The sequence below is a fragment of the Nerophis ophidion genome, linkage group LG19, assembly GCF_033978795.1.
Source record: "Nerophis ophidion isolate RoL-2023_Sa linkage group LG19, RoL_Noph_v1.0, whole genome shotgun sequence".
Lineage (NCBI taxonomy): Eukaryota > Metazoa > Chordata > Actinopteri > Syngnathiformes > Syngnathidae > Nerophis > Nerophis ophidion.
Window position 1 is genome coordinate 28,021,119 of NC_084629.1, and position 25,832 is coordinate 28,046,950.

At 44.4% G+C, this 25,832-nt stretch overlaps 2 protein-coding genes across 2 annotated transcripts in view; both read right to left on the minus strand.

Moving 5' to 3' along the window:
• Positions 1-364: 364 nt before the first annotated feature.
• itgbl1 (integrin, beta-like 1) overlaps positions 365-25,832 on the minus strand; it is an 89,437-nt gene continuing 63,969 nt past the window's right edge. The window contains exons 8-11 of the mRNA XM_061879745.1: positions 14,722-14,838; positions 10,486-10,632; positions 10,277-10,390; positions 365-796 (exon numbers count right to left, since the gene is read on the minus strand). Coding sequence (XP_061735729.1) covers positions 708-796; positions 10,277-10,390; positions 10,486-10,632; positions 14,722-14,838 — 467 coding nt within the window. The 3' untranslated portion in view covers positions 365-707. The remainder of the gene's footprint in view (positions 797-10,276; positions 10,391-10,485; positions 10,633-14,721; positions 14,839-25,832) is intronic.
• Positions 3,869-5,157, minus strand: LOC133538274 (uncharacterized). The gene is made up of 2 exons (XM_061879746.1): positions 5,065-5,157; positions 3,869-4,951 (listed from the first exon to the last, which is right to left on the minus strand). Exons 1-2 carry the CDS (start codon positions 5,140-5,142, stop codon positions 4,124-4,126), a joined length of 906 nt encoding a protein of 301 aa, XP_061735730.1. The 5' UTR covers positions 5,143-5,157; the 3' UTR covers positions 3,869-4,123.

The window sequence follows — 25,832 nt, forward strand, 5'->3', positions numbered from 1 at the left end:
TAAATTCACTCTGCTGAAATTGAGAAAGTGTTCCCAGAAATGAAGTTTAAGTTACAAAATGGAGTCCAACTTCATATTTACTATTTTTTCACTTCCTGTTAATTGTATACGTCCCGATTCTTTTGATCACAGAGTGCATGTGGAGTATGCCGCCTTTGTGTTTGTTTCCTCCATACCTGCAAGTCCCGAGAAAGAGACCACTACTGAAATTATATTATTTTTTTGGCAAAACAAATATATATGAATACATATAACCGTTGCAAGTATGCTCATTTGGAGTTTGTCATGTTCTATAATACCTTTGTAACCATGTATGTTTAATAAGGTCTTCTTCTCCTTTGGTTTCCATAAAAATGTTGTGTCATGCGGCACATTCAATGTTTTATTATTTCAAATAATAAACAAAAAAGCTCAAACTAAGACTTTCTGCCTTGTCGGTTGATTTTTATGGTTTATTTATGGATCCGACAAGTTGGATTTGTCACCAATCCGCTGCCTCCATGCTGTAGCCATGTGCATATAAGCGCTCCTTCATGAATACAATTGCACCAAAAACTTCCATTTTCCAAAAGATACATTGTAACCAGTACAACAAAAGAAATACAACTGTTATTTCAGTCCATGTTTAGCTTCCTCACGCCTGTTGCAGACCTCGTCACAACGTGAAGTTACGATGTTTTTTTTTATTTCCCGAGTGCCATCTGGTCTCAGTAATCGGTCCCCACCCAGATTTCGCAGGCGTTCCCGGTCCATCCGTCCCAGCACTCGCAAGTGCCGCAGTTGCACAGCCCGTTTCCTGAAAGGAGACAATAAAAATGTTAGCGCGCCTTGTTGGAAGTGCTTCAATACAGTGTAGATTCTACGAAAAACATGGGGCTTTGAACGCATCATTTGGAATGAGATACGCTAAAAAATAATAGAGAAGTTTACTTAATTCTTGAGTTTACCTTTAGGGAGAGGAGACTGTGTAGTATAATACCGCGGCAACAGGGTAAGCTAACAGAATGTGCCCTCACATTTTATCCGGGCGGAGACTGAGGGCAGCAAAAACACAGGAGCGCTGCAGCAACGTTGAGATTGTGTAGTATAACGCTAATGCAGCAACCAAAGCTAGGCAAAACAACCGGGTAAGTTAATGTTAACATGTGTCCTTAATTTTTATCCAAGAAGAGACTGAGAGCAGCAAGGAAACTGGAGTGATGCAGCAAGCTGGAGGTTCTGGAGTGTAATCTGAATGCAGCATTTCGAGCTAAGGTTAAGTAAGCTAATGTTAGCATGTGTCCTTAATTTTCATCCAAGAAGAGACTGAGGGCAGCAAAAACACAGGAGCGCTGCAGCAACATGGGGATCGTGTAGTATAACGCTAATGCAGCAACCAAAGCTAGGCAAAACAACCGGGTAAGTTCATGTTAACATGTCCTTAATTTTTATCCAAGAAGAGACAGAGGGCAGCAAGGACAACAGAGCACTGCAGCAACATGGAGATCATGTAGTATAACGCTAATGCAGCAACCAAAGCTAGGCAAAACAACCGGGTAAGTTAATGTTAACGTGTGTCCTCAATTTTTATCCAAGAAGAGACTGAGGGCAGCAAGGACAACAGAGCACTGCAGCAACATGGAGATCGTGTAGTATAACGCTAATGCAGCAACCAAAGCTTGGCAAAACAACCGGGTAAGTTAATGTTAACGTGTCCTCAATTTTTATCCAAAAAGTGACTGAGGGCAGCAAGGAAACCGGAGTGATGCAGCAAGCTGGAGGTTGTGGAGTATAATCTGAATGCAGAATTTTGACCTAAGTTGAAGTAAGATAATGTTAGCATGTGTCCTTAATTTTCATCCAATAAGAGACTGAGGGCAGCAAGGACAACGGAGCACTGCAGCAAAGTGAAGATTGTGGCGTGTAATACAAATGCTACATCCGGAGATAAGGCAAAGCAACAGGGTAAGCTAACGTCTGCATGTCCTTCATTTTTATCCAAGAGGAGCCTTGAGAGCAGCAAAGAAAAAGGAGTGCTGCAGCAAAGTGGAGATTATGGAGTATATTAGGAATGAAGAAGTCAGAGGTTTAAAAAAAAAAAAAAAAAAAAAGCGTCAGCATGAGCTAACATTGACATGTGTCCTTTATATTAACCAAGAGGAGACTGAGTGCAGCAAGAAAATAAGAGCGGTGCAGCAAAGTGGAGATTGTGGAGTGTAACACGAATGCAGCATCCAGAGCCAAAGCACAGCAACATGGTAAGTATTGTGAGTACATGTTCTTTAATTGTTATCCAAGAGGAGACTGAGGTGATGGACAAAATGGCAGTAAAGGGGAGATGGTCGAGTATAACACTAATGCAGCATCCAGAAATTTGGAAAGCCAGAGTGCTGCAGCAAACTGGAGATTGTGGAGTATAATCCAAATGCAGTATTTCAAGTTAAGGCAAAGTAAGCTAAGGTCAGCATGTGTTCTTCATTTTTATCCAAGAGGAAACATGTGGAGCTGAGATAGGCTCCAGCACCCACTGCGGTAGAAACATGGATGGATGGATAGATGGATGGAGACTGATAGCTGCAAAGAAAAAGGAGTGCTGCAGCAAAGTGGAGATTGTGGCGCATCAGATAAATGCTACATCCGGAGATAAGGCAAAGCAACAGGGTAAGCCAACGCAAGCATGTGTCCTTCATGTTTATCCAAGAAGAGACTGAGGGTGGCATGACGACAGCAGTGTTGAAGTAAAGTGACGTGAATTATATTTATATAGCGCTTTTCTCTAGTGACTCAAAGCGCTTTACATTGTGAAACCCAATATCTAAGTTAAATTTTAAAACCAGTGTGGGTGGCACTGGGAGCAGGTGGGTAAAGTGTCTTGCCCAAGAACACAACGGCAGTGACTATGATGGCAGAAGCAGGGATCTAACCTGGAACCCTCAAGGTGCTGGAATGACCACTCTACCAACCAAGTTATACCGCCCCGTAAGTGGAGATAGTTGAGTATAATACCAATGCAGTATCCAAAGCTAAGGCAAAGCAACAGGGTAAGATAAAATTAGCATGAGTCCTTAATTTTTTATCCAAGTGGAGACCGAGGATTTGAAAAAACAGGTGTGCTGCAGCAAAGTGGACACTGTAGAGAATGATGCTGCAGAGATCAAAACTAAGGTACAGTAACAGGGCAAGCTAACATTAGCATGTCCTCAATTTCTATTCAAGAAAAACTGAGGGTGGCAAGAGAACAGGAACATTGCAGCAAAGTGGAGATTGTGGAGTATAATACTAACGCAGGCAGCAGCCAGAGCCAAGGATAAGCTACATGGTAAGCTAATGTTAGCATGTGTCCTTAGTTTTTATCCAAGAGGAGACCGAGGATATGGAAAAAAATGGCAGTAAATGGGAGATTGTGGAGTATAATGCTAATGCAACATCCAGAGCTAAAGCAACGTAAGAGGCTAAGCTAACGCTACGTGTCCTTCCTTTTTATCCAAGAGGAGACTGAGGAGATGGAAACAATGGGAGGGCTGCAGCAAAGTGGACACTGTGGAGTGTAATACTGCAGGGACCAAAACTAAGGTACACTAACAGGGTAAGCTAACTTAAGTATGTGTCCACAATTTTTATCCAAGAAAAGACTGAGGGTGGCAAGAAAACAGGAGCGTTGCGGTAAAGTGGAGATTGTGAAGTATAATTCTAAGGCAGGTAGCCTCCAGAGCTAAGGAAAAGCAATATGGTAAACTAATGTAAGCATGAGTCTGTGACTGTACAACGGGAGAAGAAGACGGCAGAGGAACGATGACGTCGTTAGCTGTCAGCGTATTTAATGACAGTTTAGTGTGTGAGTGAGATGTGTATTTAACCAAAGAGATGTAGTGTGGCGAAGTGTGAGACTTATCTGAGTATGGTTGCCGGAGGGTGTTGAGGATGCGTGTTGGGATCCAGGCGGAAGTCCAGCAAGGAGCAAGGCGGAATCGAACGTCGGGGAGCAGGCAGATGGTCAAGGGCAGGAGCTTGGTTTCGTGGTCGTTAGGCAGGCGTGAGGTCGATGTCCAGGAAGGCAAGGGAAAATCCACGGGAGGTCCAAGGTGACGAGACACACAACTCGACGACAAGGAAGGATGGCGGGAGGTGTACTGGGTACGTGAAGCTACGTTCTCGCGTCGGATCTCAGGCTGCGTCTGCTCTTGAAGGCAGCTCGCTCATCACAGGCAGGTGTGTAGTTTGGTGAGTGTTTGCTGGTGCGAGGAGGCACGCCCACAGCGGAGAGAGAGCACATGTGGGAGTGGCCCGTGGTGTGCTTGTCCGGACGCCCAGCAGGAGGAGACATAGCAGGAAGAGAGGAAGCAGGAGTGTGACCCATAACAGCACCCCCCCTCCTCTTACGCGAGACTCCCGGCGAGCTTCGGGGTGCCTCGGGGTGAGCTCTGTAAAAGTCTTTGATAAGGGAGGGGTCGGCGATGTAAGAGGCCGGTACCCAGGACCTATCTTCAGGACCATAACCCTCCCAGTCCACAAGGTAGACCCAACCCCTCCCCTGTCGCCGAACCTTGAGGATCTCCTTGACGGTCCAGACTTGGTCCCCATCCTCGAGGACTCTAGGAGGGGGAGGAGCGGGGGTGGGGGGGGATAGGGGACTGTTAACAACAGGTTTGACCTGGGAGACATGAAAGACAGGATGAGATCTCATGGAATGTGGAAGATCCAATTGTACAGCAGCAGGGTTGATCTTCGATTTGACCGTATAAGGTCCAACAAAACGTGGTGCAAGTTTCTGGGAGGAAATCGGGAGGTGGAGGTCCTTGGCCCGAAGCAGGACCTGCTGTCCGGGCTGGTAGTCGGGAGCCGGGATGCGCCGCCGGTTGGCATTGCGACACATCCTAACAGACGCCTTCAATAGGGAAGCATGGGCGGACCTCCACACTCTGCGGCATCGTCTCAGGTGTGCCTGGGTGGAAGGAGTTGCCACCTCGATCTCCTGGGAGGGAAACAAGGGAGGTTGAAATCCCAGCCAGCATTCAAATGGAGACATACCCGTAGCTGCGCAGGTCAAGGAGTTGAAAGAGTACTCCACCCATGGAATAAACTTACTCCAGGAGTTAGGCTGTTGTGCAGCCATACAGCGCAGCATGGTCTCCACCCCCTGGTTGGCCCTCTCTGCTTGACCATTGCTTTGGGGGTGGTAGCCGGAAGTCAGACTGACCGTGGCCCCAATGCCCTTGCAAAAAATCCTGCCAGACCCGAGAAATGAATTGAGGGCCACGATCAGAGACAATGTCGGAGGGGATCCCGTGGATCCTGACCACATGCTGGACCAGCAGGTCTGTGGTTTCAGCAGAGGATGGAAGCTTGGGCAAAGGAACAAAGTGTGCTGCTTTGGAAAACCTGTCGACGATAGTGAGGATTGTGGTGTTACCTCTAGAAGTGGGAAGTCCCGTGATGAAATCAACAGCAATGTGGGACCAAGGTCGATTGGGGATGGGAAGAGGGTGTAAGAGGCCGGCAGGAGGGCTGTGGCTTGCCTTGTTCCGGGCGCAGACGCTGCAGGCGGCGACAAACTCCCGGGTATCCGCCTCCATGGTAGGCCACCAAAAACGGCGTCGGATAAAGCCTAGTGACCTATGGACTCCGGGATGACAGGTAAACACACTAGAATGAGCCCAATCAAGTACCTTGGCCCTTAAAGGTTCTGGGACGAACACCCTATTAGGGGGTCCGTTTCCGGGACCAGGGTCGGAACGTAGGGCCGTTTTGACCAGGCCCTCGATCTCCCAAGTTACCATCCCGATGATGCGGTTAGGGGGAAGGATGGTCTGGGAAGTAGACTTAAAGGTAGGTTCCTCTGAGAATATTCGAGAAAGAGCGTCCGCCTTGCCATTGTGTGAACCAGGTCTGTAGGTGAGAGTGTAGTCGAATCGACGGAAAAATTGTGCCCAGCGAACTTGGCTGTCATTCAGTCTTTTAGCGGATCGGATTTGGATGAGGTTGCGATGGTCTGTCAGGACCAGGAACGGATGCTTGGCCCCCTCCAGCCAGTGTCGCCATTCGACCAGCGCCTCGTGGACTGCCAACAGTTCTCGGTTCCCAGCATCGTAGTTTCTCTCGGCTGGAGAAAGACGTCTAGAAAAGAATGCACAAGGGTGCAACACATTACTCCCACTGGAACGCTGGGACACGACTGCCCCAATCCCGGAGTTAGAAGCGTCCACTTCAACCGTGAACGGTACATCCGGGTCAGGGTGTACGAGAACGAGGGCGGAACTGAAGCTCCTCTTGAGGTTCTGGAACGCCACGTCTGCCCCCTTGTTCCACCTAAATGCAGTGATCATAGATGTTAGTGCGTGGAGAGGTGCAGCTACCTTACTGAAGTTGAGGATGAATCGACTGTAAAATCCCGCAAAGCCTAGGAATCGCCTCAGTTCCATACGGGTGTTTGGTTGAGGCCACTCCATAACCGCTTTGACCTTCTTGGGGCCGGCTCAGATGTTACCCTTCTCGATGATGTGGCGATGGAAGTTTACAGAAGATGAATGGAATTCACATTTCTCTGCCTTGACGAACAAGCGGTTCTCGAGGAGGGGCTGTAGGACCTGTCGGACATGCTGCTGATGCTCCTGCATGTTGTGAGAGAAGACCAGCATATCATCCAGGTAAACAACCACAAATTTGTCGAGCATGTCTCTTAAAACGTCGTTAACTAGAGCTTGAAAGACAGCTGGGGCGTTGGTCAGGCCGAAGGGCATGACCCGGTACTCGAAGTGGCCAAGGTGTGTGTTGAAGGCTGTCTGCCACTCATCCCCCTTCCTAATCCGGACAAGATGGTAAGCATTGCGGAGGTCAAGCTTGGTGAAGACTGTTGCAGGAGCAAGATGTTCAAAGGAGGAGCTCATGAGTGGAAGGGGATACCGGTTCTTGACTGTGATGGCGTTGAGTCTTCGGTAGTCGATACAAGGGCGTAGGGAGCCATCCTTCTTGCCGACAAAGAAGAACCCGGCGGCTACCGGTGACTTGGAGGGAGTGATGATACCTGAAGAGAGTGAGTCCGTAATATAGTTAGACATAGCCTTCTTCTCAGGTATGGACAGGTTGTACAAGCGGCTAGAAGGAAGTACTGCGTCAGGTACGAGATCAATGGCACAGTCCAGCTGCAAGGTCATGGTAAACTGCGGGGACCCCAGACAGGTCAGATGGGGATGACTTAAGCTTGGGGCTCTCCGAGACAGGGGATGCTGCCTTGAGACAGTTAGCATGGCATGCCGTGCTCCAGGATAGGATCTTACCAGAGATCCAGGAAATATGGGGGTCATGCTGGCGAAGCCATGAACGGCCGAGGACAAGAGGAGCGACAGGGGCATTGAGGATTAACAAGCTAATCTGCTCCGTGTGGTTGCCGGACAGGGTTAGTGTGAGCAGTGCTGTACGGTGGGTGATGGGACCCAGGGCATGCCCGTCCAGGGCCTGAGCTGGTAAAGGCTTGTCCAGAGGCAGAAGCTCAATCCCGGCATGACAGGCAAAATTACGGTCCATGAAACTCACATCTGCTCCAGAGTCCACATACGCTCCCACCTTCAGTCCTCTTGATTCCCAAGACAATGTTGCGGGGAAAAGGATACCAGGGTCACAGTGGCTCCGGGTAAAGGTGGTGTGGCTCACAAGTACTCCCCTTACTTGTGAGCCTGGTCTTTTGGTCGTGTGGGGCAGGTCACGATCATGTGACCCGCACAACCACAGTAGAGGCAGAGACGCTGACGGAACCTCCTTTCCCGTTCCTCCGTGGCCAGTCGAGTCCTGCCCAACTGCATGGGTTCCATCCCGCTGGTTGGTGCAGGGAGAAACCCAGACTGGTCCACCAAGTGGGCGCCTTCATCCCCACCTCTGACCGCGCTAGGAGAGTAAGAAACGGTACGGTTCCCCCACACCGGTCTTCTGGTCCTCTCCTGGACTAAAAGTCTTCGTTCAGCCGCTCGTTCCTTGAGTCTCTTGTCCATCAGTAGGGCCAGCTGAATGAGGTCCTGGTAGGAGGCAGGTTGGTCCCGCAACAATCCGTCCCTGATCTCGTCGGAGAGGCCTCGACGGTAGGCGCTCAACTAGGCCTTGTTATCCCACCCGCTGTCTGCGGCCAGGGTGCGGAACTCAAGAGTGTAATCTGGCACAGAACGAGAACCTTGCTGAAGGGAGTGTAGACGTGAGGCGGCGTCTCCTCCATCGGAGGGATGGTCAAAAACTGCCCTAAACTCCGTGCGAAAAGCATCATAATTCATGCTGAGGCCAAGGTTGCGGTCCACAGCTGCTGTGGCCCACTGGAGAGCCCTTCCGGTCAATAAAGAAAAAATAAAGGCAATCTTGGCCCCGTCAGAAGTGTACCGGGAGGGCTGATGACGAAATACCATATCACACTGGACCAGGAAACCACGACATAACTCAAAATCCCCTTCGAAAGCCTTAGGGCTAGCGATCTTCGGCTCGCAGGAAGGTGTGGGGGCTGCCGCGGCGGGGGGGCTAGTACGCGCTACGGGGGAGCGGCAGAGCTTGGGGTGATCAAGTCCAGTCGAGCCAACATGCGAGCAAAAGCAGCATCCAGCTTATTCTCAAGAACACAAAAGCGCTCTTGGTGCTGCTGGAGTGCAGTGTGCATGGCTGCGACACTTGGTACCGGGGAGTCTCGGGAGGGGAGCGGGGTACGTGCCGCGTCTTTGCCGTCTGGTTCTGACATGGCGAGAACGTACTGTGACTGTACAACGGGAGAAGAAGATGGCAGAGGAACGATGACGTCGTTAGCTGTCAGCGTATTTAATGACAGTTTAGTGTGTGAGTGAGATGTGTATTTAACCAAAGAGATGTAGTGTGACGAAGTGTGAGACTTATCTGAGTATGGTTGCCAGAGGGTGTTGAGGATGCGTGTTGGGATCCAGGCGGAAGTCCAGCAAGGAGCAAGGCGGAATCGAACGTCGGGGAGCAGGCAGATGGTCAAGGGCAGGAGCTTGGGTTCGTGGTCGTTAGGCAGGCGTGAGGTCGATGTCCAGGAAGGCAAGGGAAAATCCACGGGAGGTCCAAGGTGACGAGACACACAACTCGACGACAAGGAAGGATGGCGGGAGGTGTACTGGGTACGTGAAGCTACGTTCTCGCGTCGGATCTCAGGCTGCGTCTGCTCTTGAAGGCAGCTCGCTCATCCCAGGCAGGTGTGTAGTTTGGTGAGTGTTTGCTGGTGCGAGGAGGCCCGCCCGCAGCGGAGAGAGAGCACATGTGGGAGTGGCCCGTGGTGTGCTTGTCCGGACGCCCAGCAGGAGGAGACATAGCAGGAAGAGAGGAAGCAGGAGTGTGACCCATAACAGTGTCCTTAGTTTGTATCCAAGAGAAGACCCAGCATATGGACAAAATGGCAGTAAAGGGGGGATTGCGGTGTATAATACTAATGCATCATCCAGAGCTAGAGCAAAGCAAAAGGCTAAGGGCCTTAGTTTTTATCCAAGAGGATACTGAGGGAATGAACAAATGTGAGTGCTGCAGCAAAGTGGACACTGTGGAGTATACTACTGCAGCCACTAAAACTGAGGTACATTAACAGGGTAAGCTAACTTTAACAGGTCTCCTCAATTTTTATCCTTGAGGAGACTGAGGGTATGAACAAATGTGAGTGATGCAGCAAGTGTACACTGTGAAGTATAATACTGCAGCCACCAAAACTGAGGTACAATAACAGGGTAAGCTAACTTTAATATGTCTCCTTAATTTTTATCCAAGAGGAGACTGAGGGTATGAACAAATGTGAGTGCTGCAGCAAAGTGGACACTGTGGAGTATAATACTGCAGCCACCAAAACTGAGGTACATTAACAGGGTAAGCTAACTTTAATAGGTCTCCTCAATTTTTATCCAAGGGGAGACTGAGGGTATGAACAATGTGAGTGCTGCAGCAAAGTGGACACTGTGAAGTATAATACTGCAGCAACTAAAACTGAGGTACATTAACAGGGTAAACCAACTTTAATAGGTCTCCTCAATTTTTATCCAAGAGGAGACTGAGGGCAGCAGGGGGACTGTTGAGTATACACATGCAGGAACAATCCCGCATCCAGAGATAAGACAAAGGTGAGATACATCCTGAATGTGTCCTCACATTTTTTTACTGGAGGAGACTGAGGGCACCAAAAATGCTGTGCAGCAAAGTGGGTAAGGGTTCAAATCCTTCCTAGCCGTGCACGTTTACATGGGCCAATGGCAACGATTCAGTCCATTGATAATAATGAGAGCTGAGCTGAGTGGGTCCCGTGCGATGGAAAGGAGAAAAGTCTGGTGCTCACCTGTGCATACCAGCTCGTCATGTTTGTCGCACTCCCTGTCGTCACACTCGCAGTACTCCCCAGACACCCACCAGTCTTTGGGGGTGCAGATGCACTGCCCGCAGTGACAGGAACCTGCCATGCAGTTATTTATTTGACATTTTAGTTGTATTCCACTACTAATGAATGTATTTTATTTACCGTAGTCCAAAAAATAATTTTTTTTGTACCTTTGCCACTGCAGACCACGCCGTCCGACGTCTCGCACAGCTCCTTGCTTTGGTCGTCGCTCAGGTCACATGACCTGGAGAAGCCACACAGCTTGCCAAACCAGCCCTCCTGGCAGATGCAGCGTCCGCACGAGCAGTAACCGTGACCTGGCGGTGTAAGGTAGGAAGAGACGAAGACACCCAAAAATTAGCTCCACGCGCACTTTTTATTTAGCTTTTTCACTGAATTGCGATTGGCCAAAATAGTGTCTTTTAGGCTTGTGCGGAATATCAGTATTACTATAGTACCGTGATACTAGTGAATCATATTTGGTACTATACCCATACATGCAAACCTTGAGATCTCTGAATTAAGGAGATGGGGGGTGTATATATGTTCAAGTATTTCTAATACAGTATATATACAGTGGGGCAAAAAAGTATTTAGTCAGCCGCCAATTGTGCAAGTTCTCCCACTTAAAATGATGACAGAGGTCTGTACTTTTCATCATAGGTACACTTCAACTGTGAGAGACAGAAAGTGAAAAAAAAAATCCAGGAATTCACATTGTAGGAATTTTAAAGAATTTATTTGTAAATTATGGTGGAAAATAAGTATTTGGTCAACCATTCAAAGCTCTCACTGATGGATGGAGGTTTTGGCTCAAAATCTTATGACACATGGCCCCATTTATTCTTTCCTTAACACGGATCAATTGTCCTGTCCCCTTAGCAGAAAAACAGCCCCAAAGCATGATGTTTCCACCCCCATGCTTCACAGTAGGTGTGGTGTTCTTGGGATGCAACTCAGTATTCTTCTTCCTCCAAACACGACGAATTTAGTTTATACCAAAAAGTTCTATATTAGTTTCATCTGACCACATGGTATTCTCCAAATCCTCTGCTGTATCATCCATGTATCCATTTTGGTATAAACTCAACTCGTCGTGTTTGGAGGAAGAAGAATACTGTGTTGCATCCCAAGAACACCATACCTACTGTGAAGCATGGGGGTGGAAACATAATGCTTTGGGGCTGTTGTTCTGCTAAGGGGACAGGACGATTGATTTGTGTTCAAAAACTAACGATAAAGGTGAAGTTATACAAACCCCGTTTCTATATGAGTTGGGAAATTGTGTTAACAGTATAAATATATTCCAGACGATTAATAATTTATAGGTTAGTGTTTTTCATACCCGCCATTGTTCTCTCTTTTAGTAATTTCACTTGATCAAGTCTTTTCTAACAACCCACGCTATGAAATAGTACAAAACCCGATTCCATATGAGTTGGGAAATTGTGTTAGATGTAAATATAAACGGAATACAATGATTTGCAAATCCTTTTCAACCCATATTCAATTGAATGCACTGCAAAGATAAGATATGTGATGTTCAAACTCATAAACTTTTTTTTTTTTGCAAATAATAATTAACTTAGAACTTCATGGCTGCAACACGTGCCAAAGTAGTTGGGAAAGGGCATGTTCACCACTGTGTTACATCACCTTTTCTTTTAATAACACTCAATAAATGTTTGGGAACTGAGGAAACTAATTGTTGAAGCTTCGAAAGTGGAATTTTTTCCCATTCTTGTTTTATGTAGAGCTTCAGTCGTTCAACAGTCCGGGGTCTCCGCTGTCGTATTTTACGCTTCATAATGCGCCACAGATTTTCGATGGGAGACAGGTCTGGACTGTAGGCGGGCCAGGAAAGTACCCGCACTCTTTTTTTACGAAGCCACGCTGTTGTAACACTTGTCTTGCTGAAATAATCAGGGGCGTCCATGATAACGTTGTTTGGATGACAACATATGTTCCTTCAAAACCTGTATGGACCTTTCAGCATTAATGGTGCCTTCACAGATGTGTAAGTTACCCATGCCTTGGGCACTAATACACCCCATACCATCACAGATGCTGCCTTTTGAACTTTGCACCTATAACAATTCGAATTATTATTTTCCTCGTTGTTCTGGAGGACACCACATCCTCTGTTTCCAAATATACTTTGAAATGTGGAACCATCAGACCACAGAACACCTTTCCACTTTGCATCAGTCCATCTTAGGTGAGCTCGGGCCAAGCCAAGCCGGCAGCGTTTCAGGATATTGTTGACAAAAGGGTTTGGCTTTGCATAGTAGAGTTTTAACTTGCACTTACAGATGTAGCGACCAACTGTAGTCACTGACAGTGGTTTTATGAAGGGTTCCTGAGCCCATGTGGTGATATCCTTTACACATGGATGTCGGTTTTTTATGCAGTACCACCTGAGGTATCAAAAGTCCGTAATATCATCACTTACGTGCAGTGATTTCTCCAGATTCTCTGAACTTTTTAATGATTTTACAGACCGTAGATGGTAAAATCCCTAAATTCCTTGCAATAGCTCGTTGAGAAATGTTGTTCTAAAACTGTTCGACAATTTGCTTACAAAGTGGTGACCCTCACCCCATCCTTGTTTGTGAATTACTTAGCATTTCATGGAAGCTGCTTTTATACCCGATCATGGCACCCAACTGTTCCCAAGTAGCCTGCACACCTGTGGGATGTTCCAAATAAGTGTTTGATGAGCATTCATCAACTTTATCAGTATTTATTTCCTACCTTTCTCAACTTCTTTGTCAAGTGTTGCTGGCATCAAATTCTAAAGCCAAAAAAAAAAATGTTTATCAGTTTGAACATCAACCATGTTGTCTTTGTAGCATATTCAACTGAATATGAAAATTATTTGCAAATAATTTTATTCCGTTTATATTTACATGTAACACAATTTCCCAACTCATATGGAAACGAGGTTTGTAACACTGAAACGCCCTCAGGAAGAGGTGCTTTAAAACATAGCCCGCTAGCTATCCATCCGCAGTTTGCAGTGTTTTAGCTACTTCTAAATCACTAATTCTCACCTCCACGGCAACAGATAAAGTAGGTTTCTTCCAAGTTCATTATCACTGGAGGACGAAGAATAGCAAAACATGTTCCAGTAAACACCACTAATGACGCCGTACTTGAATGTATACAAACACCATTGGTGGATATTACACTTAGACTTAGACTTCCTTTTTATTCCTTTTACCTACATCTAACATCCACTGTAATGATACCAAATACAAGAGTGTATCTAGTAGATACTACTAGGATTACGCAGATATTTTTTAGGGAATATGTCCTTGGACACATGAGGACTTTGAACATGACCAATGTGTGATACTGTAATTGTCATAACCTGTGGCCCGCATCATGTTTTGTATTTTCTGTTAGTTTTGGACTCCTTTAGTTCCTGTTTGTGCACTTCTGAGTTTGTTTTGGTCGCCATGGTTGCTCATTGTGTTCACCTGTCTCTGATTAGTGTTCGCCCGATTCCCTGATACCCAAGCACTAATCAAAGGGATTATTTAAGCTTGCCTTTGCCAGTCAGTCGGGCTGCCGTTACTACGTAAGTCTTGTTTGTTTCATGCCGTAGTTACCTGAGTATTGCTTGTCCCTAGTCCGTGCTAAGACATAGCATTAGCTCCAATTGCATTTGCCTTATGTTCAGTTGTGTTTGTACTACTCTAGTATTTTGAGCAATAAATCATGTTTTTACCTGCACGCTTTGTCCGGAGTAGTCCGTCTGCATTTTTGGAGAACAAACCCCGCAATAAGCTGCGAAAACCCCATTGGGGCAGTATTTACTTGGTATCGGATTGATAGCCAAATTTGTGGTATCATCCAAAACTAATATAAAATGTCAAACAACAGAAGAATCAGTGATTATTACATTTTAACAGAAGTGTAGATAGAACATGTTAAAAGAGAAAGTAAGCAGATATTAACAGTAAATTAACATGTAGACTAATAATTCATTTTCTACCACGTGTCCTTAATAGTGTTGTCAAAATAATATAATGATAAATGACACAATATGTTAATGCATTTGTCAGCAGACTAATTACGGGCCTTTGTTTGTTTACTTACTACTAAAAGACAAGTTGTCTTGCATGTTCACTATTTTATTTAAGGACTAAATTGCAATAAGAAACATATATTTAATGTACCTGAATATTTTTTTGTTAAAATAAAACCAATAATGCCATTTTTTGTGGTCCCCTGTATTTAGAAAAGTATCAAAATACATTTTGTACCTGTACCAGTACCAAACTATTGGTATCGGGACAACACTAGTGTCGTTACACTTATGCTTTGGCGTGTTCTTTGCAGCCTTCTGAAAGGCTTCTCATGGACACATAAACATGGAGACCTAGATGTAGTGTGTGTACCTCCGCAGACCTCCCCAGAGAGGTCCTCACACTGGCGGTCGTCACACTCGCAGTTCTTGCCGTGAATCCGACTGTCCCCAGGTGGGTGGCAGGTACACTGTCCACACTGGCACTGACCTACAAAGACACAAAGACAAGGTGTTCTCACATCCTGATTGCCTTTGTATGTCACAACTCTCAGGTGTGGGCAAAAAAAGGTTAAATATTACAGCTGTTTTGAACTTTGAAGCAATTTTGCCATAAGAAATGTGGACACTGAAGCTTTTAAAAAATAAAAAAAAATCTGTTTAGGAGGAGTTTGAATATTTGGGCAATTAATGATTTGATCCAGATTCGTAGGTTGCCATTTCGATTCGAACCAACACAATCTTCCTTTCGAACCGATTCTCACAATGTATTATTCGGTATAATAATTCAAATGAACATTTCTCAAAACAGGTTAAATAGCAAAGTTCCTTCTGGTCTCATGGAGATGGACTAATAACGTCTTCTTGAATATTGATCCACTTAAAAACAATGTATACATATATGTGTGTGTGTGTGTGTGTGTGTGTGTGTGTTTGTGTAAATACGGATTTATATATATGTATATATATATATATATATATATATATATATATATATATATATATATATATATATATATATATATATATATGTATATTTGTAAATATGTGTATATATGTATGTAAATATGTATATATACATACTGTGGGGCAAAAAAGTATTTATTCACCCACCGATTGTCCAAGTTCTCCCACTTAAAATGATGACAGAGGTCTGTAATTTTCATCATAGGTACACTTCAACTGTGAGAGACAGAATGTGAAAAAAAAATCCAGGAATTCACATTGTAGGAATTTTAAAGAATTTATTTGTAAATTATGGTGGAAAATAAGTATTTGGTCAACCATTCAAAGCTCTCACTGATGGAAGGAGGTTTTGGCTCAAAATCTCACGATACATGGCCCCATTTATTCTTTCCTTAACACAGATCAATCGTCCTGTCCCCTTAGCAGAAAAACAGCCCCAACGCATGATGTTTCCACCACCATGCTTCACAGTAGGTATGGTGTTCTTGGGATGCAACTCAGTATTCTTCTTCCTCCAAACACGACGAGTTGAGTTTATACCAAAATGGATACATGGATGATAGAGCAGAGGATTGGGAGAATGTCATGTGGTCAGATGAAACCAAAATAAAACTTTTTGGTATAAACTCAACTCGTCATGTTTGGAGGAAGAAGAATACCGAGTTGCATTCCAAGAACACCAGACCTACTGTGAAGCATGGGGAGGGAAACATCATGCTTTGTGGCTGTTGTTCTGCTAAGGGGACAGGAGGATTGATCCGTGTTAAGGAAAGAATGAATGGGGCCATGTATCGTGAGATTTTGAGCCAAAACCTCCTTCCATCAGTGAGAGCTTTGAATGGATGACCAAATACTTATTTTCCACCATAATTTACAAATAAATTCTTTAAAATTCCTACAATTTGAATTCCTGGATTTTTTTCACATTCTGTCTCTCACAGTTGAAGTGTACCTATGATGAAAATTACAGACCTCTGTCATCATTTTAAGTGGGAGAACTTCCACATTCGGTGGCTGACTAAATACTTTTTTGCCCCACTGTATGTGTGTATATAGTCATATATGTGTGTATACATGTATACATATATCTTTATATAAATATATGTGTATATATGTATACATATGTGTATATAAGTATACATATATGTGTCTATAAGTATGTATGTATATGAACATATGTATTTGTATTCTTCTTAAAAAACCTTGTTATTTCATTAATGGATTTTTCAAAATAATGAATTGAGTTAAAATCGGGATGAATACGAATCGCCATTTGGATGTGAATCGATTAGTTTTTTGGGTGGGGCACCCCTACTGTTTATGCAATGTTTTAAGTAACAAAAATATAGAAAATATCTTGATGATACAGTACCTCGAAGTTAACCCCTGTCACTAGTAGGGCATCAAATATTAGTCTTTGTTGTTGGAATGCAAGTGTAAAAGGAAGTTAGTAATGTAAAAATAATAAATCACTGCACATAAAGCATAAGGGAGACTGTTTTTATATAAAATATTTTTATTTTACAAAACATCTGGTACAAAACAGGCCATGCACTATTCCTATTCCTTTCAAAATATGCTGTTGGTTGATCAGTGATAAGTACAGTAATTGAGATAGTGTACGTACAAAAAGCATACAGGTAGTGCATACGTGACTCACTATCTTTTGGAAACGAGTGGAATTACAAGTATTAATAATAAAGATCTTTGTGGGTTTTTTGTAATATAGTGATTTATAAACTTTTATTGTGAAATTGAATCTAAAAGTACACACCGATGTACAGACTCCTCTTTTCCCATATATCACGGCATCATCGGTGCAAGGGAGTCAGTTACCTTGGCAACCACTGAAGTCATAACACCCCTTGCCTTATTGATTATCTGCGACCGTCAAATTCTCCAAACCTGAAGTGCTTGCGTGTGTGTGTGTGTGTGTGTGTGTGTGTGTGTGTGTGCATGCGTGTGTGCGTGTTTGTGTGCGTGTGTGTGCGTGCGTGTGTGTGTGTGTTGATCGTTTCACTTGTCACACTACCGTCTGATAAAGTCACATCGAGAGGGACAATTTTGTCTGCGTTTTCATGGCTACGCCTCCAGATGCACGCCGTAAACCGTCGCTGCAGGTTTGGGGGTGTAGCAAATGAAATTGTGCAATTTTCGGAGCGTGGAGGCATCGTGCGCCCAACTGAAAGAAGAGATGTAATTGAGATTGAAGGAGAGGAAAAGTGCAGCAGTTCAAGATTTCAGTTGGATTTTGTTCTGTTGACTTTTTGTTTGTGTTTTCAAAAGTTGTGATGGGGATTCCATGAACTGGTTGCTACCCCGTGACAAATGTTGCCAGAAGTTGGATCCATAGATGGGTGAGGCACATGGGTGAATGGAACGAGACATGAGCTGGTTTTGGAATGGCAGTGTAGTGTGGTAAGGATTCTCCTTTCCTAATTTTTGTCACAAATGGTGTCAGAAGCAGGATCCATATGATCTGTGTGAGTGGGGAGCCAGGCATGATTGTAATAGACCGGCTTTTAGAAACGTTTTTTTAGATAGCGGGTCTAGGGTAGTAAAGTGACAAATGGTGTCAGAAGTGGGATCCAGAGATGGTTGAAGCACTGCAATGATTGAAATGAGGAATGGGCTGGCCTCCAAGTTAAAGTTAAGGTACCATGTTGTCTTAGTCCTGTGACAAATGGTGTCAGAAGTGGGATCCAGAGATGGTTGAAACACTGCATGATTGAAATGGGGAATGGGCTGGCCTCCAAGTGAAAGTTAAGGTACCGTTCTGTCTTATTCCTGTGAGAAATTGTGACAGAAGTGGGATTCAGAGATGGTTGAAGCGCTGCAATGATTGAAGTGGGAAATGGGCTGGCCTCCAAGTGAAAGTTAAGGTACCATTTTCTCTTAGTCCTGTGACGAATGGTGTCAGAAGTGGGATCCAGAGATGGCTGAAGCAAAGCGATGATTGAAGTGGGAAATGGGCTGGCCTACAAGTTAAAGTTAAGGTACCGTTCTGTCTTAGTCCTGTGAGAAATTGTGTCAGAAGTGGGATCCAGAGATGGTTGAAGCTCTGTGATGATTGAAATGGGGAATGGGCTGGCCTCCAAGTGAAAGTTAAGGTACCATTTTCTCTTAGTCCTGTGACAAATGGTGTCAGAAGTGGGATCCAGAGATGGTTGAAGCACTGCGATGATTGAAGTGGGAAATGGGCTGGCCTACAAGTGAAAGTTAAGGTACCATTCTGTCTTAGTCCTGTGAGAAATTGTGTCAGAAGTGGGATCAAGAGATGGTTGAAGCTCTGCGATGATTGAAATGGGGAATGGGCTGGCCTCCAAGTGAAAGTTAAGGTACCATTTTCTCTTAGTCCTGTGACAAATGGTGTCAGAAGTGGGATCCAGAGATGGTTGAAGCACTGCGATGATTGAAGTGGGAAATGGGCTGGCCTACAAGTGAAAGTTAAGGTACCATTCTGTCTTAGTCCTGTGAGAAATTGTGTCAGAAGTGAGATCAAGAGACTGTTGAAGCTCTGCGATGATTGAAATGGGGAATGGGCTGGCCTCCAAGTGAAAGTTAAGGTACCATTTTCTCTTAGTCCTGTGACAAATGGTGTCAGAAGTGGGATCCAGAGATGGTTGAAGCACTGCGATGATTGAAGTGGGAAATGGGCTGGCCTACAAGTGAAAGTTAAGGTACCATTCTGTCTTAGTCCTGTGAGAAATTGTGTCAGAAGTGGGATCAAGAGATGGTTGAAGCTCTGCGATGATTGAAATGGGGAATGGGCTGGCCTCCAAGTGAAAGTTAAGGTACCATTTTCTCTTAGTCCTGTGACAAATGGTGTCAGAAGTGGGATCCAGAGATGGTTGAAGCACTGCGATGATTGAAGTGGGCAATGCGCTGGCCTCCAAGTTAAAGTTAAGGTACCATGTTGTCTTAGTCCTGTGACAAATGGTGTCAGAAGTAGGATCCAAAGACAGGTGAGGCACAAGGATGATTGACATGGGGATTGGACTACAAAATGGCAATGTTGTGGGCTGAATGTACTTTTTCTCTCAATTCTGTAGTGTCAGAAGTGGGATAGATAGCCATTAATCATCAAAGCCAGGTCCAGTTTTGAAGACTTTTGACTCAGGTGTCCACTCTGCGCTAGTTTTTTAAGATTTATGAGCCAAATGATTGGAATGCGGAACAGGCCGACCACCGGGGAGATACAACACGCTTCATAAAACCCTCGAAAAGATTCATTATGTCCTCTTATAGGATATATTTTAGGTTAGTTAAATTTTATATATAAAAAAGTTACATCTACTTAACCTAAACCTTGTCAGGATAGAAGAAACTGACACTAAATGCTGCATCAATTTTGAGGGGTACTACATCTAATTCTGTCGTGATATGTGTCAGAAGTGGGATGTTAAGCAGTAAAGTCATTCCTAGCATTTTCTTTCCAACCTCTTTTTTAAAAACCTGGCTATTTGGTGTCATGATCAATGTACAGGTTTTTCAATATTACAGCCTCCTGAGAACCAGCGTCTCTACACCACAGAGCTATTGTTTTTCTGAAACTTGCAACTCTGACAAAATAAATATACCAAAAACAAATGTCCACTGCAGAGGATGCTGCTTCTCCTAAGTTCCTATCCATGTAGCGAGTGTTACAGTTGTAACGCATGGTTTTAGAAGTGGGATGGTTTACTGCAAGATAATGCGCAGTTCAAAATAAACTTTGAAGAATCCGCGATTAGTGTAAGGGTTTTATAAATAAATAATAAATGGGTTGTACTTGTATAGCGTTTTTCTACCTTCAAGGTACTCAAAGCGCTTTGACACTACTTCCACATTCACACACACATACACACACTGATGGAGGGGGCTGCCATGCAAGGCGCTAACCAGCACCCATCAGGAGCAAGGGTGAAGTGTCTTGCTCAGGACACAACGGACGTGACGAGGTTGGTACTAGGTGGGGATTGAACCAGGGACCCTCGGGTTGCGCACAGCCACTCTCCCACTGCGCCATGCCGTCCCCGTTTTCCCACTTCATAGATTTGAATTCAAATCAGAAGAATCGAAACGACTGCTAACAAAGGTTGTCAGAAGGGATGTCTACTTAGTTGTAAAATCTCTCAATTTCAAGTAACATTGTGATAAGTGACCGGTTTGTGATAGTCCTCGGAGATGTGGGTGATAGCATTGTACACAGTCACCATGTTCCCATGCACTAAATTGGTCTGATTTGTCAAATAGTTCGTTCTTTTGTATTTTTACAATAACGTGTGAAGTCTAAGTGTCCATGCACTTTCCCTAATGCGACAATTGGTCATACGCAGTGTGCACTGTACACTTTGTGCTTTTTCCTTTTGTTCACTAGTAAACTCTGTTTCAACTTGAAGGTGCTGGATTAATGTACTCCCTTTTTACCTTATCAGTTTAGAACAATAAGGCTGTATTTCTTTCCGGACAGGAGGTGGCTTGTTTTCATACTAATAAGCTGACTTTCTAAGTGTGATTTTCAGACCGCTTCCAGATGCTGCTATTATAGCATTGTGAGGGCTGCTCTCCTAAAACTTTAGTAAAACTTGATAATATTGCTATTCTGTCTTGGTGGTCCATCTTACTCAACATATATGTCATCCAAAAGAATTTGGGATTGACCAGTTACTTTTATTTATTCCCTGAGAGGAAGACTGGTGCGATGCAACATTAGTCTTGTACAGGGGTCCCAAACCTGCGGCCCGGGGTCCAATTGCGGCCCGCGAGACGTTATTTTGCGCCCCCCCCCCCCTTTAATATGAAAGTTTAATGTTAGTGCGGCCCGCGAGTTTTATATGAATGGCGCTTGACAGCGTTGTGTGCGGAGCTGAAGGAATCTAGCAATTACGGTGTGGTGTGTGGTTCTGGAGGGCCGAACATTGACGTCACTTGCGCGATGCAAGCAGAGAAATGTTTTGCTGCTTTTCCCCTCGCTTTCTCTTTGTCACTGTGTGTGTCTCACTCTCGCTCCCTCCTCCGGCGCCGCTGTAACAGTCCAGGCCGAGGGAGACGAGCGTACCGGTAGCTTCCGAAGCACTCCGCCGAAGGACCGAGTGACAATACAAAACTGTGGTGCACTGGACCCCAGCGCTGATACTCCCGACAGAGTCGCTCAGCGAATTGGAGATGTAACACATTTGTCGTGATGTTAGCCTGTTCGGGGATAATTGCGCTACCATAACTGTAAATTCCAAAGCGTGCTCATAACCACATTCTAGCTGTCGACATGTTGCATGCTGGGTAGTGTAGTTCTTATATTCCCGAGCTCATAACATCACAATAAGTATGTGTGTACATTGTTGCTGCCTGGAGAAATCTAATTATTACTGTCGTTACTTATGACTGATTTTTTTACTTAATTCTCATTTAGTTCATTTATATTTTGATTTTGATTTTGTGTTGAAAATAAAAGTAAAGACATTTAAAAATAGTTTTTTTAAGAAATCTTTTCTTGCGGCCCAGCCTCACCCAGACTCTGCATCCAGTGGCCCCCAGGTAACTTGAGTTTGAGACCCCTGGTCTTGTATATGAGTCAGGTGATTCTTTTTGGTCAACCAGATAAACCTGCTTGTTTTATTATTGAAATTGAGGGTACTAGTACTTGTAATTATATTCCTAAAACCCCAATATGCAAACTGTTTGACGGTCAAGCAATAATAGGTCTGTCAATCAGTGACGTACAGCGTAGTTCCAAAGTGAGTGTAGCAGAAGCAGCTTGAGTTCAGTGAAGTGGGAAAGTCATGGAGATGACACATAGTGTAGGAGGCAGGGCGCGGAGGGAAATCAGGTCCTGAAATGTCAGTCAGAGTCTGGCTTCTTGTTTCGCATCGCCTCACTAAATAAACTGCTACTTTATCTCTGACCTTTTTTTTTGTTGCCATCAAATGCCATCCGCAACCATTCCACACAATAACATCCGCAACAGAGCAACCCCGATGATCAAAGCAGGTGTTTCCTCCAGGAAATACCACAGGGGAAAGACGTTGCTTTAGTAAGGAAGAGAAGAAGATGAAGAAAAAAAAACATCCTTTAAGCTGCTGCTTCACATTTTTGGGCTTTTCTGCGGCGTTCATTCACGGCCAGACCATATCCTCGCATGGCGGAAGCCGATGTGATCTCAATAAAGTCCAGCCACCGACAACAGCAAACAGAGCATATAAACACTGACTACCCTAAAGAAAACCTTCTGTTAACTTGGCCGACTCATAGCCTGTTATTTTTCATATTCCCATTCATGGTTGTAAAGTAAAGCTCCATTGTGTTGCAGCCAGCAGGGAGCATTTAAAGCTCGCCTGCCGGGGAAGTTAATTAACTCTGCAGTCGCATGTTCATCCGTGCTGTTTCATCATACGTTTAATAGGGGGGATGGTTTTAGTGCGTCTGCCTCACAATACGAAGGTCCTGCAGTCCTGGGTTCAAATCCAGGCTCGAGATCTTTCTGTGTGGAGTTTGCATGTTCTCCCCGTGAATGCGTGGGTTCCCTCCGGGTACTCCGGCTTCCTCCCACTTCCAAAGACATGCACCTGGGGATAGGTTGATTGGCAACACTAAAATTGGCCCTAGTGTGTGAATGTGAGTGTGAATGTTGTCTGTCTATCTGTGTTGGCCCTGCGATGAGGTGGCGACTTGTCCAGGGTGTACCCCGCCTTCCGCCCGATTGTAGCTGAGATAGGCGCCAGCGCCCCCCGCGACCCCGAAAGGGAATAAGCGGTAGAAAATGGATGGATGGATGGGTTTTAATGCACACACTCTAAACAGATGCCAGACCTCCAGAAATCTAATTTATATCAAAATCTTCATAGCTACTCCTCGTGCTGTGTGATATTATCATGTCAAATCACGATATTAACAATCGTGTGAATGTGTACATTGTAATTTGACATTTTCCATCCATCCATCCATCTTTGTCACGGGGGCAGCAGCCTAAGCAGGGAAGCCCAAACTTTCCTCTTTCCAGCCACTTAGTCCAGCTCTTTCTGGGGGATCCTGAGGCGTTCCCAGGCCAGCTGGGAGACATAGTCTTCCCCGTGGCCTCCTACCGGTTGGACGTGCCCTAAACACCTCCCTAGGGAGGCGTTCGTGTGGCATCCTGACCAGATGCCCGAACCACCTCATCGGGCTCCTCTCAACGTGGAGGAGCAGCGGCTGTTCTTTGAGTTCCTCCCGGATGGCAGAGCTTCTCGCCCTATCTCTAAGGGAGAGCCCCACCACACGGCGGAGGAAACTCATTTTGGCCGCTTGTACCAGTGATCTTGTCCTTTCGGTCATAACCCAAAGCTCATGACCATAGGTGAGGATGGAAACATAGATCGACCGGTAAATTGAGAGCTTTGCCTTCCGGCTAAGCTCCATCAATACAACGGCTCGATACAGCGTCCCCATTACTGAAGACGCTGTACGGATCTCACCATCCACTCTTCCCTCACTCGTGAACAAGACTTCTAGGTACTTGAATCCTCCCAACCCGGAGATGGCACTCCACCATGGGCGTCACTAGACCTAATACTGTACTGGGGGCACACCTGGGGCAGAAAAAATTCATGTGAGCGTGCAAAGTGCGCAAGCAAAAACATTTTTAGCACTTATTTATCATGAAAAATACATAAATAGTGCTTTAAACTATGAAATCATATCAGATTATGTTGTATGGATCTTTGATTAACCACCTGAAATTAACTAATGCATTTGACCTACTTGTGCACTTTTTTACTCCAGACTTCTAAACTGCTACTGGTAAAAGCAAAAAGGAAGAGCAATGAATCTTTTTGAAATATATATTGCAGTAATCAGCTGCAAATTTAACATCTACAAAAGTAAAAAAAAAAAAATAAAGCACCCCTACATCTCTGGGTTCTTTTATATTATTTAATTTCCATTTATGGCAATGTGGCTAATCCTATTTCAGAGACACAAAACTATAAAATATACACAAAACAATAAAGCCACAGTAGTAGAATAAATGAACAACTGTTGTGTGTCTGTTCAGGGAATTATTTTCTGAGGAATAAACTGTAACGTCTCCTTTTCATTTTTGCAAAGTGGTCAATCACTCTGGACAGACATGGAAATATTACAGTAACTGTTATACGGTTGACCAGTGGTTCCCAACTGCTGGGTCGTGACATAAAAGTGGATTGTGTGTCATTTTCAGTGAGTCGCAGTCAGATGTGTGCATGGGGGAAAAAAAAGTTTAGGGAGAAAAAAATCAAATTGTGGCAACAAAACCAGATTATTTTAGCCTTTTTTCTAGTGACTATTAGTGAGTATTTTAGCAAAAGGCAAACCGACTAACAAGTTGGAGGAGGACTCAGGACAGACATGGAAATATATTTCAAAAAAAATCTAAATGGGGCAACAAAACCCGATATTTTTAGCCATCTTTCTGGAAACAAAAGCAGATGCTTTAGCTGTAGCCATTTTTCTGGTGACAAAACAAGATTCTTTTAGTCAAAGTCACACCAATTGACAAGACAAGTCTACTGTGCTATTTTTCTGTGAAATAAACTTGAATGATTTAAAAATTGGCTCACGACATGATGATATGGAAAAATGTTTTTCTTCCTGAAGATAAACCATTTGAGTAGCACTCAACTCACACATGCTTACTCCAAATCATCATTGATGCAGAACCAGCAGACAATAACCAACATTATGTTTCATGTTCATTGGAAATTCCCCCGACAGCTCGTACAGCAAATGAATATGTTTGTCTTGATACAAGGAAGAACGTTAGCTAACTTAGCATCAACTTAAGACAATGATGTTGCCTAGCTAGCTAGGACTTCACTTACATCTCTCATTCCTGCTGCGGGCGAATAACTTTCTGATATCCATCTAGGAGTTACAGTTTGAGTCAAATCAAAATCAAAATAATGTAATTAACAAATTGTTGTTGGCTTGTTGGCTAACGTTACCTACCTCACGCAGTGATTCGCAGCCCCTCCCCCCCTCTCTCTCTCTCTCTCTCTCTCTCTCTCTCTCTCTCTCTCTCAACCGAAGTCTCAATCTACACGTGAATAAATTACCATATTAATTAGCCATGTGCTCATTGTTAGTGGAGTGAATACAGTAGCAATCAATTACCATACAAAGTAGTATGTGCGCTGTTGTCTATGTTATGTAGACTTAAAACTCTGAAGCGTTTTTTTTTATTGGTGAAATTTTTACTGGGGCACTGCAGATCAACAGTGGGGCACGTGCCCCAGTGAAATATGTCTGGCGACGCCCCTGCACTCCACCCTTTTCCGGGAGAGAACCATGGATTCGGACTTCGAGGTGCTGATCTTCATCAATTTAACATTTTGACTGTGGTTAATAATGTAACTGTAGTGTTCAACTCTTTCCTGTTAAAAAGCGAAGTCCACCCTTTTATTTTTGTTCATCTTTTTGTAAATAAGGCGAGAATAGAAGATTATCAATTCATTACGCAAACGCATTAAGTACAAACAATAGCAATACCAGCGCTGGAAAGTAGACCGAGCCCTACAAAGTCTGGCA

What these genes read in the sequence shown, in the direction of transcription:
- LOC133538274 (XM_061879746.1), bottom strand. Translation starts at nt 5,142, where the DNA reads ATGGTCAAGCAGAGAGGGCCAACCAGGGGGTGGAGACCATGCTGCGCT. An exon ending in ACAACAGCCTAACTCCTGGA is followed by an intron (nt 4,952 to 5,064) that starts GTAAGTTTATTC and finishes TTTCCCTCCCAG; the next exon opens with GAGATCGAGGTGGCAACTCC.